Source organism: Castanea sativa, chromosome 3 (assembly GCF_040712315.1).
Source record: "Castanea sativa cultivar Marrone di Chiusa Pesio chromosome 3, ASM4071231v1".
NCBI classification, from domain to species: domain Eukaryota; kingdom Viridiplantae; phylum Streptophyta; class Magnoliopsida; order Fagales; family Fagaceae; genus Castanea; species Castanea sativa.
The window spans coordinates 5,875,494-5,889,756 of NC_134015.1; the positions used below are offsets into that span (position 1 = coordinate 5,875,494).

At 33.5% G+C, this 14,263-nt stretch overlaps 2 protein-coding genes and 3 non-coding genes across 5 annotated transcripts; all 5 read right to left on the reverse strand.

The window, feature by feature from the left end:
- Positions 1 to 916: 916 nt before the first annotated feature.
- LOC142626686 (uncharacterized) lies at positions 917 to 2,257 on the reverse strand. Its single transcript, XM_075800395.1, has 4 exons — positions 2,108 to 2,257; positions 1,940 to 2,004; positions 1,365 to 1,590; positions 917 to 1,201 (listed from the first exon to the last, which is right to left on the reverse strand). Exons 1-4 carry the CDS (start codon positions 2,184 to 2,186, stop codon positions 1,080 to 1,082), a joined length of 492 nt encoding a protein of 163 aa, XP_075656510.1. The 5' UTR covers positions 2,187 to 2,257; the 3' UTR covers positions 917 to 1,079.
- Positions 2,258 to 4,341: 2,084 nt separating this feature from the next.
- On the reverse strand, positions 4,342 to 4,414 carry TRNAA-AGC (transfer RNA alanine (anticodon AGC)). The gene has a single exon. It is a non-coding gene; the product is annotated as a tRNA-Ala (tRNA).
- A 5,246-nt stretch (positions 4,415 to 9,660) lies between these two features.
- LOC142628032 (small COPII coat GTPase SAR1A-like) lies at positions 9,661 to 13,938 on the reverse strand. Its single transcript, XM_075801970.1, has 3 exons — positions 13,643 to 13,938; positions 12,098 to 12,229; positions 9,661 to 10,208 (listed from the first exon to the last, which is right to left on the reverse strand). Exons 1-3 carry the CDS (start codon positions 13,769 to 13,771, stop codon positions 9,888 to 9,890), a joined length of 582 nt encoding a protein of 193 aa, XP_075658085.1. The 5' UTR covers positions 13,772 to 13,938; the 3' UTR covers positions 9,661 to 9,887.
- Positions 10,589 to 10,708, reverse strand: LOC142630078 (small nucleolar RNA snoR83). Its single transcript, XR_012843194.1, has one exon. It is a non-coding gene; the product is annotated as a small nucleolar RNA snoR83 (small nucleolar RNA).
- LOC142630079 (small nucleolar RNA snoR83) lies at positions 10,990 to 11,109 on the reverse strand. Its single transcript, XR_012843195.1, has one exon. It is a non-coding gene; the product is annotated as a small nucleolar RNA snoR83 (small nucleolar RNA).
- Positions 13,939 to 14,263: the final 325 nt, after the last annotated feature.

The window sequence follows — 14,263 nt, forward strand, 5'->3', positions numbered from 1 at the left end:
ACTCTTTTCCACAATATGCACAACACTCTCATCTCTCATTGGATATTCCTAATATTACTTTTAGAGTTCGAAAGAAAAAATCACAAGGAAGAAAATATGGAGAGGAAGTCCTGCTGTGGAGGAAGGAGCTATGTTTCATCTCCATGCACTACACAGCCTAAGAAGGAACCAGTTGTGAGCCCAAAGAAAGAGAAAAATGTTAAGAAAGAAACTGCTGAGGATGTTAAAGGAAGTTCAACTTGTGGAGCTGAAGCAGCGGTGAAGTCTCCAAAGGTTGAGGAGAAAGAGATTGCTAGTGTTAAAAAAGAAGAAAAAGTTAAAGTTAATGTTGGATGTGGTGGCTGTGGTTAAGGACGTGATATCTTAGTGGGTTTTGAGGGGGTTGGGTGTTTTGTTATGTTTTTAATAGTTTTTAAAAAAAAATTTATTTATGGGAATTATATTTATAATAGTTGGTCTGGTTTTTAGCTTTCTTTTATTTATTTGTGTGATTGTCAGTTTGTCAGTTTGCTTTGTGGTTTCTATAGATGTGATGTAATCTATAGTTTGTTTGAAACTTTGAATAAGGCCCTCTCAAGTAATAAAATATTAGAGTTATGTAATGATGTAATCTCTCTCTCTCTCTCATCCTGTAAATTCAATTCTCAAAATCATATTTGAAAATCTTATAAATTTTTTTCGGCAATGAAGGTGATTGGTGCTACTAAAATAACAAAATAAATGAATATCTAAATTACCCTTTTTGTAATTGATGAGACATTGGTTTTTGAGACATTTGTAAAATTTGTAGTACTGTTGGTGATTCTGTATTTTTGGCAAGGGTGTATTTATTAAAATTATTCAAGTCAGTCACACCTGCTAGTTGAAAACTGGGTGGTATGGTATCTCAAGCATAAAAAATAAAAATAAAAATCTATGAATTCAAATTATGAATTTGATTTTCCAAATGAAGTCCAAGAAGTCCTGAAATGTTTCTTAAATTGGTTCGTATATAACTATACATGAAACATAAGCCTTTTAAGCCAGCTATCAGATTTCATTTCGTAAGAAAGTCCTTAAATGGAAGATACTGGAGGCTTTCATATAAAATGGAAAAACAATAGCCAAATAATCAGCATGAATGTGTGGTGGCTGATCCAATCTGTTGATCTGTGTGCATTGCTTGTAAATCCATCAATGTATTGTCCCACATTGAAATTCCCTACGTAGAACAGAAACTTTTGTTATTTAGTTGAACACTAGCTCCTCTTCAAGAATGCAGTTATATTAACGTACTTCTATGATCAATGACAACATTTGTAATCATAACAAATATAAATCTACAAGCCAATGTATATCTTCAAGAGGCAGTGATAATATGCTACCTCTTTGGTTGGTGTTGCTGCAGCCAGCATTGAGTGCATATCTAACATCTGGTATGGTGGCCTTGTTGTAGAATAAGAAGTTAGATAATAAGCTATTGATGCAATTGAGAACTTGTTGTGTCTCAAATAGGCATGGTCCATTGCAGAATAGGTCAGCAGCCTCAGGAGGTACATTAATATTTCCACTTGGATTCAATCTATAGGCCTCACCACAGCCACTGTAGATCTGTGACACGTCCAAAATGAAAAAAAAATTGCACAACAAGAAGCATAGATGGACTTAAATAATGAAATAATAAGGACAATCTAAAACAGACAGGGCTAGAAAGGAATCACGGGTGTTTTTAGCTTATATATAATAGAAGGTTATAGATGTAGTTAAATATTCAGAATGAACTTTTTTCATTCTTTCTGATAAACTATTAGATGTTCCAAACATGTAGAAGTTTCAACTTTTTTAAATGGGAGGTAGAGTGGAGATAGGATCAAACTCATGACCGTCTTCTCTAACACTATCTATAAGTTTATAGTGACATATATTTCTCATAGCATATGAATATAAGGCTCTCACTGACAAGCTTATCGTTGAAACAAAACAAGGCTTGTGCTGTCATTTGCCCAGGGTTGTCATCTGCATAACCTGTTCACAATCCATAAAGAAAAAAAGAAGAAAAGAAAAATGAATAAGGAAATTTGTATTGAAAAGAAGAAAAAAAAAAAAGTGAATGTCACAGGCATATAACCTGAGAAGCAGCAAAATATGGCAATGAAAAATAGTGTGAGGATGAAGAATTTCTGCTTTGGCAAGAATGAAAATGCCATTGCAAGAGCTGTGAGGAAGAAGATTTGGGTATAAAGAGGAAGGGCTATTTAAACTGGTATCAGTAGTACAGTATGGTATAATATATTGTAAGAAATGGCTTACATGTTTTGATATTAGAAGTAATGCAGTAATATAAGAGCCAAAATATTAGGCCACCCCACCTAGGCAATATTAAAGAAATATGAGTAGAGCTTAGTTGGTGAGTGTTGTAGACTAATGGACTAAAAGGAAGAGTGAAAGTTGGTGTGTTAGCCACCAACTTGTAGTTGCTTTCAAAGCCTTTGAGTGTTAGATCTTCTTATTTCTATTTTTGGAATGATTGAGGGTAGAACCTAGAATTGAACTTCTATCATCTTTTTTAGTGGATTTGCTGCATATATCTACCAAAGTATAGAACAAGGCCACTGCCCAAACGTTGACTAAAGAACTCTAGTCATCTTTTGATTGCCTTTTGATAGTGATGAAAAGTTGGAGGATGGAAGAGAGTGGAAAAGTTGCCTTTTGATATCTTGCATATACCATATAAACAATTTTATCACAACAACAATCAAATCTTAATCTCAAAATTTAAGGGTCCACTATGAATTTTTAACAAATTAATTAAAAGAGTAAATTATATGTATTTTTTTCGAGAGTAATGCTACAATCACTAACTATTTTACAACATTTTTACAATATGTTAATGTAGTCAATTCTTATTGATTTTTATTTGAGCCACTACTAATATTACTTTTTTACTTATTAATAACTACTTACCACATCAGTAGTTTGTAAAAAATATTTTAAAATAGTTTGTATTTCTAGCATTTTTTTAAAAAAAACTTCCAACTTTTCTATATTTCTTAAGAAACTCTTATGGAAGAAAATAATATTTGTTCATCCTTTCTTCTTACTTTCATTATCATTCAAATTCTTTTTATCTTCTCAATTTTCCAAATCTTGACTAAACAAAGCTCGTGTAAGCATTATTTTCCCTTGAGAAAGAAGGTAGGTGAACAAATTGGAGAAAATAATTTTTATAAGGAAATAAAATTATTATAAGCAAGGTACCATGCTGTCCATGCATGATGCACCCCACTCGAAAATGTGCAGCTAAGTATAATTTTGAGCTTATTTTATAAAGAGAAGATAGTATGGTATACCCAATGTTTGAAGAAAAAAAAAATTTGTGCATGGTTATTGGAATGAGGTCACGTGAGGAGAAGGTATGCAACTTGGACCATATCTTAGTTACACTGAAACTTATTAAAGGCCGGAGCCTATATATAAGATTTTTAATTGGACCATGATTGGGCTTGTGAATTTCTTCCATTGGGGCCCAAAAGGGAAAAGGAGAAAAATTAGAAACTTGGACTCTATCGCAACAACAATCAAATCTTAATCCCAAAATTAATTTAGGGTTCTGCTATGAATTTTTAACAAATTAAAAGATTAAATTATATGTATTTTTTTCAAGAGTAATGCTACAATCATAAACTATTTTACAACATTTTTACAATATGTTAATGTAGTTAGTTCTTATTGATTTTCATTTGAATCACTGCTAATATCACTTTTTTACTTATCAATAACCACTTATCTCATCAGTAGTTTGTAAAAAATATTGTAAAATAGTTTGTATCTCTAGTATATATATATTTTTTAACTTCCAACTTTTCTATATGTCTTAAGAAACTCTTATGATACAAAATACTATTTGTTCATCCTTTCTTCTTACTTTTATTATCATTCAAATTTTTTTTATCTTCTCAATTTTCCAAATCTTGACTAAACAAAGCTCGTGTAAGCATTATTTTCCCTTGAGAAAGAAGGTAGGTGAACAAATGGGGGAAAATAATTTTTATAAGGAAATAAAATTTTTATAAGCAAGGTACCATGCATGATGCACCCCACTCTGCAGCTAAGTATAATTTTGAGTTTATTTTATAAAGAGAAGATAGTATGGTATACCCAATGTTTAAAAAAAAAAAATTGTGCATGGTTATTGGAATGAGGTCACATGAGGAGAGGGTATGCAACTTGGACTATATCTTAGTTACATTGAAACTTATTAAAGGCCGGAGTTCATATATAAGATCTTTAATTGGACCATGATTGGGCTTGTGAATTTCTTCCATTGGGGCCCAAAAGGGAAAAGGAGAAAAATCAGAAAAGTGGAGATGCGGGGTATCGATCCCCGTACCTCTCGCATGCTAAGCGAGCGCTCTACCATCTGAGCTACATCCCCTCTCTGTTGTGTTTAAACTACTTTACTTATAAATACTATTTTTATGACACTTGTCATTCCTTCTCTCAAAATTTGATTATATTACAATCTCTAATATCTATACATTTATATAAAAAATGAGAGTTCAACTACTTTTATTTGACAAAGCAACTTAGGAAGGGTTAAGCGACAAACTTCTATTTATATGGAATGTAATTACTTTTTTATCGTTCAAGAGTAGTGAGCTCTTAAGTGTTGCTGGGTTTTTTTTTTTTTTTTTCAGCCAGCAACTTTGTGGATAGACAAAATCACAGGAAACGGTGAGGGATAGAGATTAGAAAAAGAGAGAGAGAGAAAAAAAAAAAAGTCAACTATGAGCCAACTGGTAGAGAAAGGCTTGAGAGAAAAGTGCGTGATATGTTTTGTCTTTTTGCTCACATGTGTTTAATTTATCCATATGCACATATAGTGGAAATTTAGAAATGTAGATTTGTATGGAATGAATTAAATTAGAAATTCAGAGAGAGATTACTTGCCTCTCTGTTGAATCAAAATCAAAACAACAACACGGTGTGGGATAGAGATAAGAAAAAATAGAGGAAATAAATAGTCAGCTATGAGCCAATTGATAGAGAATAAGAAGAAAGAGGGAAAAGAGGAAGGCCTGAGAGAAAAGTTGTGATATGTTTTGTCTTTTTGCTCATGTGAGATAAAGTCTATTGTGTCTATTCTGTGTGCATATAGTATAGATACTTTGTATTTTCTTTCTTTCTTTTTTCTAGATCTTTGCTAACATACCAAATCTTTGACATGTGTTGTGTGTAGGTGCAGAAAGGACCCTTCCAAGAATCCTCATACCCTCTTCAGTCCCTTCGAAGATCACAACCAAGCTCTCCTTGGAGAAAGTATACCTTTTTAAAGATTTGGAATGTTATCAAAGATTTGGAAGAAAGAAAGAGAGAAAAATACAAAGTATATATACATCTATATAAATGAAAAACTTAGTTGAGCGGTTGTATTGATAAGTGAAGGCTATGGCGGCATAATCTAGAGCAAAATCAATCATGATTATCCCTTTTTTTTTTTTTCTTCTCTCTGAACTCTAACATCAAGGTAATCTAGGTGATAAAATTTGGAGGAAAAATTGACTTCGCAAGATAAAGTCTATTATGTCTATTCTGTGTGCATATGGATAAATTAAAAACATGTGAGTAAAAAGACAAAACATATCACGTACCTTTTTCTTTCTCTATCAATTGGCTCATAGCTGATCCCTTTTTTTCTCTCTTTTTTCTTATCTCTATCTCTAGGGCCGGCTTAGGCCGATTAGGCCATTGATTAGGGCCCTTACTAGAGAAGGCCCCAAATTGGGGGGCAATTTTTTTTTTATTTATATAAATATTTTTAGAAAATATTAAAACATTTTAGTTTACATTTTTATTACTATTAAAAAGGTTCAAAGAATTAAGTAATGCTAGAGATAGAAATGAGACAAATTTAAATAAATAGGTTTTACAAATAGATGTGTTACTAATCACAAGTAATTCGAATAGGAAAATGTTAAAAATACTATAAATCTTACTACATAACTTTTATTTATTTAATTATTTTTATACATGATAAAAATTCTACTCTAGCCTAATTTAAGTGTTCATGTGTGCGAAACTCTCTTCTAGAGACTTGAATCTCGGCCATTAGCCCCCACACCTTACAAGAACTTATACTTATGGAGTGATCACTGCACCAAGAGTACGTGGTGGTCTTCATAACTTTTATAATTTGATGTGACAATGAATATGATAGGTAGATTTCAATACTATTAAATGCACTTTTGAATGAATATTTATGATTGGTGATATATCTTTGCAATCTCATGTTGTAAATTTTATAATATTTCTAGTATTTTTGTAAGCCTCATGTCATTGATCATATTCATTACAACACTAGTTTGTAGTAAAATTTGTTATAACTTTAACATTTTTCTAAAAAAAATCATATTAAAAATTAAAAAAAAAGGGTTTAAAAAAAATTATTATATAAAATACTAGTTAAATATTATTTAAATAATAACATACACGTTCCATTTAAAAATTTAGCCTTAGGCCTTCGAAACTTTTGGGCCAGTCCTGTCTGTCTCTCATTGTTTCCTGCGTTTATGTCCATCAACAAAGTTGCCGGTTGAACAAAAAGTCAAAAACAGATAAGGAGAAGCAGTGGTCAGGTGGCTGCCAATTAAAGTGTAAAAAAATTAAAAAAATTAAAATAACACTTACTTCACTACTTTTGATTTTTGAAGGATAAAAAAAGTAATTATAAATCAAAATTCATATAAATAGAAGCCCGCCATTTAAGCCCTCCCTAATTCGTTTTGTCAAACAAAAATAGTTGAACTCTTATTTTTCAATATAGATGTATTGATACAAAACTACACCTAGTAAACCACCTTCAGTTTTTTCGCTCACCTTTTTTCTCTTTGTCAAATAAGAGAAATATTGAAAAAAAAAAAAAACCCCTCCATTGTGAGTAGAACTTTAAAAACCAAAAGCTTTGATCAACGTTAGAGAGACCAAACTTATCATAATCTTTTTCTTAACCTGTTAATATGATAAGTAATGATTGAACATTTGAGGTTTTTTTTGGTCAAGATCCAAACCCACCTATAAGATCTATTCAAGCAGCTAATCCAATGTAAACCGAATGATGAAGGTAGATTGGGTTTAAGAATTATTGAGGGCTGAAATAGGACTGCCATGTCAAAGCTTTTCTGGACAGCGATTAATGATAATGAGTCCAGTTTTGCAAGGGTAACATGTTAAAGCATCTTATACTTAGGAAAGTCCTGGAAAAGAATTTGAAGCTCCAGTGGACCAAGATTACTTCTTTTGATTCAAAGCAGTCAACAAAATATATTTTTTCCTTGAACCACATAGACTAGAATTTTGGAACCTCTTTAAGTGGAGAATTGTTCTAAACTTGGTTATTGTTAGACCAGTAATTCCTTTTTGCTTGAGTATATACTAAGGATCCGTTTGGATACTGCTTATTTTGTTGAAAACTGAAAACACTGTAGCAAAATAATTTTTAAATGTATGAATAGTGCCGTGAAAATCATTTTTAATAAAAGTTTTGCTGAAAAAAGAGGTTTATGAGTTTCGTAAACAGTGCATGAAACCCACTGAAAAGTTGAAACGCGTTTCTTCAAAAAAAAAAACAAAAAACGTGAAATGTGAAACGCTGGACGCAACAATTTTCATTAGTACCCAAACGGGTACTAAATTAGCTACATGCCAATGATTACAAAGCATCTTTAGTCTCCAAGTATCCTAGTAAGGGATGCAATTGTTCTAACGTTTTGGGTCATGAGCAATCTACACTCTAAAGTGATACTACCATTTATCCATTCACTTGTTTAAATAAAACACAGAAAAAATTATTGCCAAAATTCGAGTGCAATTTCTTAAGTTTCTCAATTAAATTCAACCGTATTGTAGTAACCAATACAGTACAAACACTGTTATTTTTATCAAAGACTAGTAAGTTCAACCATGTAACTTATTGGTCAATACAACTACATGGTTGAATTTAATTAGAAAACATATGGTAGAATACCTGCAAGAGCAACGGACATGCTTAATCTAAATTCCAGAGAGAAAAGCAGCTAGACATAGGCATGCAAATATGCAAACACCTCAAGGTTCAAAAATTGGTCAAGACATTTGCACATGCATACTCTTTTTGAAGGTCATTTGGTGCATGGGTATAAATAATAGTGCTAAGAGCATCCGCAGTGGTCATGGTAAATGCCAATGCCAAGCACATTTTTCCATTTTCACCCAAAAAAGTGGCTCCATCGAAACTTGTAAAATGTTCCAATTGTAAATTTTTTTATAATATTGCTACAGTGCCATTCTACAAGTAGAATGCACTGTAGAACTATGGTATAAATTTTTTGATCACTTTTATTCTTTCTCTCTCCTCTATCTTTTCTTTCTCTTTTCCCTGGGGCTGAGAAGTCTTCTTTCTTTCTTAACTCACTCTTCCTGTTTTCTCATCTACCCTCTCTTACTCTTTGACTCGTTGGTGGCCGAAGCAAGGTTCGACGAAGGCGCGGCGGTGATGGCGTTTATTGAACGGTGATGGCGTGGGTTTAAAATCAACAGCGTGGGTTTCAAATCGGTGATAGCGTATTTTCGACGGCCTGGGTTTCAAATTGGCGGCGTGGATTTGCTGATTGGTGGCTTGTGGAGATCGGCGAGTTGGCATGGTGGGTTTGAAGTGAGTTTTTTCTCTTGGTGTGTTTCTGGCAATTTCTTTTGTTTATTGGCAATTTTTTGGCAATTTTCTCGATCAGTGGTGGTGGTTTTTGACAATTTTTTGTGTTTCTTTCTCTCTTGGTGGTTGTTTCTTGTGGTTGTTGTTGGTGGTGAGTTTGGTTGTGGTGGTGGTTGCTGGCCAGTTGGCAAGGTGAATTTCTGAGTTTTTCTTTTTTGGAACAAAGTTTCTCTGAGAGGATATTTTGTGGGTATTATATTTTAACGTGTAAATATATTATTTTAATGAGTAAAATGGTAAATAGAAGTTTGGACGTTGGGTGTAGTGAAAAATGATATTGTATAATTGATAAAGTAACTTTTTGAATGGTAAAATAAGATAGAATTGGGATAAATGAATGTGGATGCTCTAATATGCATCTCACTGCAAAGAAACTGGCGTGCTAGTAATTATTGACAGAAGAGGTCGGACCTAACCTCACCTGTTGTCCACACCGAGAAAGAGAGAGATCGAGAAGGGTCAAAGAGAAGCGCCAACGTCTATGGAGATCGCTGATTGGCCCGATTTAGCTCCGACGAGGGACAGAGGGCAGCGGGCAAAGGTTAGAGACTCAGAGGGAGGGTGGGTTAAGAAGTGAGAATGAGATGTAGGTTTCAGTCTAATGACTTCTTAGACTCTAATGTTTTAGGGTATATCACAAAATCAATGGTATTGGTAAGTCCATTTGTCAAAATCTGTGATTTTCTTCTTCTTTTTTTCATTGCTGGCGTGTCGGACTAGTAGGAGCCGCATCGGCACCGTGTTGAAAAAAAAAAGAAAAAGAAAAAAAAAAGACACTGCTCAGACACCAGAGTTTAGCGAATCGTATAGGTTCCGGTGTCCAACACCGACAGGTCGCCAAAAATGACGCGTCAGTGCAACCTAGATTACTGTATAAAGAAGGTTGAGTAGAATTTTGAACTCATATCACTCAACAGGTAAAATAATGGATTTGATTCGTCTCTAATAATGTCCCTCTCCCATTCTATTAAATCACAAATCATCAATCACTACAAATCAACAATTTTGGCTCATCATAGCACAGAGAGAGAGAAATCTGTCATTTCAACATAAATGAAAAGCAAAACATATGAAATACTTTTGAACTGAGAACATGTCCAGCTCCATTTAGTAGAAAATAACATATAGAAATAAGATGCCAAATCTCCATTTCTATTGCCTATTACTTAATATACTGAGAAAGCCACTTGAAACCATCTCCATAACCCATTTTCCGGACAATACTACACATGAAAACCTCAAGGGGACGGACATTTGAGTCTGCCAAGTTTACCTTACCCTTTCCTGTGGTAAAGTTGGTCAGGCCAAGGTGGAAACGCAATTCATCTTCTGAGGCAGCATATGGTATATCGATCTTGTTGCCAAGAATAAGGAATGGAACATTTGCCAAGGCCTCATCAGAGAGGAGAGCATCCAGCTCTTTTTTTGACTCAGCAAACCTTTCCTTGTCATAAGCATCCACTAAGTAGACAACTGCATCCACCTTCAGAAAGATAGAAATGTATTTAGCAAAAAAAAGATTACTTAAAAGGAAGGTAGGGGCATAATTTGAGCCCCCAAATAAAAACCCTGCCGCATGGTGAAGCAACATGCAATGACAAGTATAACTTGAAACATATTTTTCTTCGATAGGCAATCAGGCACAACTTGCCAAATTCCCAATATAAAATTTCAAGAGAGATTTAAGGATCACCATGTCTTTACATTTCTCAAATGCAAGCGTTCCTTCAAGAAATAAAAATTAACATGTAAGAAGTCACCAACTCACTGATGTACTCCTAAAATAATAAAATGCCATATTTTAATGCAAGAGATCTACAATGTATATTTTGACCTAGATGGATTTGGTACAAAGAGAGTGAATTATGTATGGTGAGATACTATTAGCAGACCTTCGAAACACAAAAGGTGCTATCAGCGAACTCCCACGATCAATGTCTGCCTCCCATGAATCAGATAAACATGGAAATGTTTGTCTGGGATTATGAAGGCAGAACTATCATAAAACTTACGGTTTTGCAGGCTATAACAAAAAAGCAAAAACAATTGCACAGAATGCAGGTATTCAATTAGGATAGCAAAAAAGCTCAGGAATATGTAAGAAGTCACTATTTCTTTACATTTCCTCTGGTTTTAGAACTGACAAGAAACAGGGTCCTATCAAGAAGAAAAAAATTAACATGCAAGAAGTCACCAATGTATTAGTAATTGAAGAGATCCACAATGTACCTAGATAGATTCAGTAAAATGGCAGAGAGCATGAATTATATCAGGTGAGATACTATTAGCAGACCTTCTAAACACAAAAGGTGCTATCAGCGAACTCCCACGATCAATGTCTGCCTCCCATGAATCAGATAAACACAGAAAGGTTTGTCTGGGATTATGAAGGCATAAATATCCTACGATCATTCTGCAGGCAATAATGACGCAAGACAACCAGAACAAAACTAAACAATGGAAAAATAAAGGATATGACCTAGGAGTCAACACCTAGGCCTTGCTTGGAGTCAGCACCAAGCAGGGAAATCACTAGGAGTCAACACCTAAGATAGACTTGAAGTCAGCACCAGACCAAAGAATGACCAAATGATCATTTTTTCATTCATCAAACTATCAACTAACTCCTCAAGGAGTACAATAGGTTGCTCATAAAGGATTGCTAAACCCTAGTTCTAATTAGTTAGAAAACCCTAATTGCCTTATTACAAAAATAACCTTGCTTCCAAAATTAAAATACTAATAGCCTAATAAACTACTAGGACCTAAAACATAAAAATACAATTGACTTGCAAACATAAATAATATTAAATAATAATTTTCTTGCATCTCCCGCATCAAATAATATAAGGAAAAACAATTCCACAGGCCACTGGTGATCAATTAGGATAGCAAAACTCAGGTATGGGACGCAGAATTTTCATCTAATTAGTTGAGAGGGACAGGGGAGGGGAGTTAATTCATGTAGTTACATAAAAGCACCAAAATTTCTCCCATTTTATTAGTATTTTAGGCAGACTGCAGCCAAATCAGTTCAATATATAACAAGGGCTAATTGTTCCATTCTAAACCAAAATATTGATATTGCCAAATTTATGGCACATATAGTCACAACCCAAAGTGTATCACAATTCAAATCGAGGCGAATCTCAATCTGGCTTACTAGCAAACACTAGTCACGATTATTTAAACCATATTCCCTATTGTTCACCTTGAATTACACAATTAGCTGTTTATGAAAAACAAGTATAAAAAATGCATGTATTCTCAAGAGTAAACAAAAATATAAATTATAATCACCATATCATCACATTCCATGAATCATTAACTAAACATTCTAATAAAAGATACTTGAAAGATTGATAAATCTACCTTGGCATAGTAGTCTTTCCACACTCTACGAGCTATTTGATGTCCTCCCAAATCAAAAGCTTTAAACTTGATTTTCCCAATACTCAACTCCTCTGATGTAGGGTACTGTGTTGGCTGATGTTGAACTAATCTCTGCAATATTCCATTACCAATACCCAGAAAAAGACAAGAATATCAAGCCAATGGTAATCAAACTATACAAAACCCTATCCACCATTGTTTGCTTGAAATCACAATTAAATTTTTTTTTTTTTTGGAGCCCTTTTTTGTTGTTGTGGCTCTCCAAAATTATAAATCTCACGTAAACTAATACTAAAAACAAATTTTAATCAGACAGTTTGAAATCCCTAGTTTTGTTTTTCTTTTTTAATGCTTTTCCTAATTTTCCTACCTATTCCAAGAAACAAAGCAGAGCTTTATGGCTAGCTCAAATATGCTTCCAGTCAAGTCAAACACATAGCACTTGACACATAATCACATCTACGCCCTAAGAATTTAATATCTGAATAATTTTCTTTCTGTTTCCTACATTATTCATCAACCAAAACCTTCATGTAATTACAAAATAAAAAAAACATACAAATTAAAAGCTAGCTCAATATGATACCCTCTAAAACTCGAATCCCAGACTCAAAATCAAAAATTTCCAGCATTTTTTCATCAATCGAACCCACCGTTTAACAACAGCAATGATGACAATCCAAATTAAAATCTCAATACCCACACTTTCCAATACATCAAAAACATAAGAACCTAACGCCTAGCACCCAAATCAAAGTCTTTTATTTCCTTCTCTTTTTTCTCCCTGAAAGTCTCTCATCAATCAACGAAATCATTTAAATTGCGATACAACCCCCCAAAAAGTATTCACAGTAAAGTTTTATACCCAAAATTCCAGCAATCTCAAAAAATGTAATGGCTACCTCAAATTCATTCATTTTCCCACATTTACTCATAAACCAAAGCCACCACTTATGCAAAAAATATATAAACAAATAAAAACACAAGGTTTTGATTGCTCTTATCTCCTTTTATTAATATTCAATTTACCATAAACCCAAAATGAACCATCTCAACACTATCGAAATTGAAACTTCCCCAACTATTCTCACTAACCAAACACTACAATTTTAACAAATCAACTCAAATTTCCAAACAAAAAATACTTAAAATTTGAGAGAGAGAGAGAGAGAGGAGAAAAAAAAACCCCCAAAGCACTGAAATTCAGCTGGTTTTAACAAATACCCAAATTTCATTTCCCAGAAAACTAATAGCAAAAAAATCGAAACTTTGACTCAAACCCAAATTTCCAAGAAAAAAAAAAAAAGAACAACAACAAAACACTGAAATTCAGCTGGTTTTAACAAATACCCAAATTCCATATCCCAAAAAAGAAAACAAATTTAACGAAATAAAACACAATTATACAAAACCAAATACAAATCGAAACTAACTTCCGCAACTGTCTTTCTTTAGCAAACTAAGCCCACAAATTTTAACAAAGCAAAACCCAAAACTTCAAAAAAAAAAATATAAAAGGGGTACCTCGTCTTTGAGCATATGAAGCAAGGTGGTTTTGCCAGCGTTATCGAGTCCTAAGAACAAAATCTTGGCCTCTTTTTGCCACAACCCTAGCGAAGCTAAAACCCCATAAAACCAATCGAACAAAAACATCGTACTCTTCGAGATTTACAGCTAGTTTTCCACTCGATCAGATCGGAGAGAAAGAGAGAGAGAGAGCTGGATTCTTGTTCTTGGCGTGGAGAACTAACTGGGGTGGAACATTTTTTTTTTTTTTGGGGAGATTGAGGTTGGAGACCGGTGACTGGTTGTGTAGGTTTGAGAGTTGGTGTGTTGGTGGGATATGAAGTCTGGGGTTTGGTCACTTCGTGGACCGGGTTACCGGGTGGGGGTATGTGGGCTTTGGGGTTATATATAGAAATAGAAATAGTTAGGGGTTGTATTTTCAAACAACAATTTTTTAATTTTAAAGAATATTACACGTATTTTAATATATTTTTTCATTTACACGTATTTTTATAAATATTTCAAATAATAATTTTCAGTTTTTAAACACATGTATCAAACAGACTCTTACTTTATTAATTTACATGCTTTTGTGTCGGCAATAAAATTTCTTCTATTAAAACTTTTTCTTTTATATAT

Bases quoted from the DNA above. Each gene is read 5' to 3' on its own strand.
- LOC142626686 (XM_075800395.1), bottom strand. From the start codon at position 2,186: ATGGCATTTTCATTCTTGCCAAAGCAGAAATTCTTCATCCTCACACTA. The intron at 1,591-1,939 runs GTCAGTGAGAGC...GACGTGTCACAG, and splicing joins TTTGTTTCAACGATAAGCTT to ATCTACAGTGGCTGTGGTGA. The intron at 1,202-1,364 runs GTAGCATATTAT...TGTTCTACGTAG, and splicing joins CAGCAACACCAACCAAAGAG to GGAATTTCAATGTGGGACAA.
- LOC142628032 (XM_075801970.1), bottom strand. From the start codon at position 13,771: ATGTTTTTGTTCGATTGGTTTTATGGGGTTTTAGCTTCGCTAGGGTTG. The intron at 12,230-13,642 runs GTACCCCTTTTA...GGAATATTGCAG, and splicing joins TTCATATGCTCAAAGACGAG to AGATTAGTTCAACATCAGCC. The intron at 10,209-12,097 runs GTAGATTTATCA...ATCTTTCTGAAG, and splicing joins GGAAAGACTACTATGCCAAG to GTGGATGCAGTTGTCTACTT.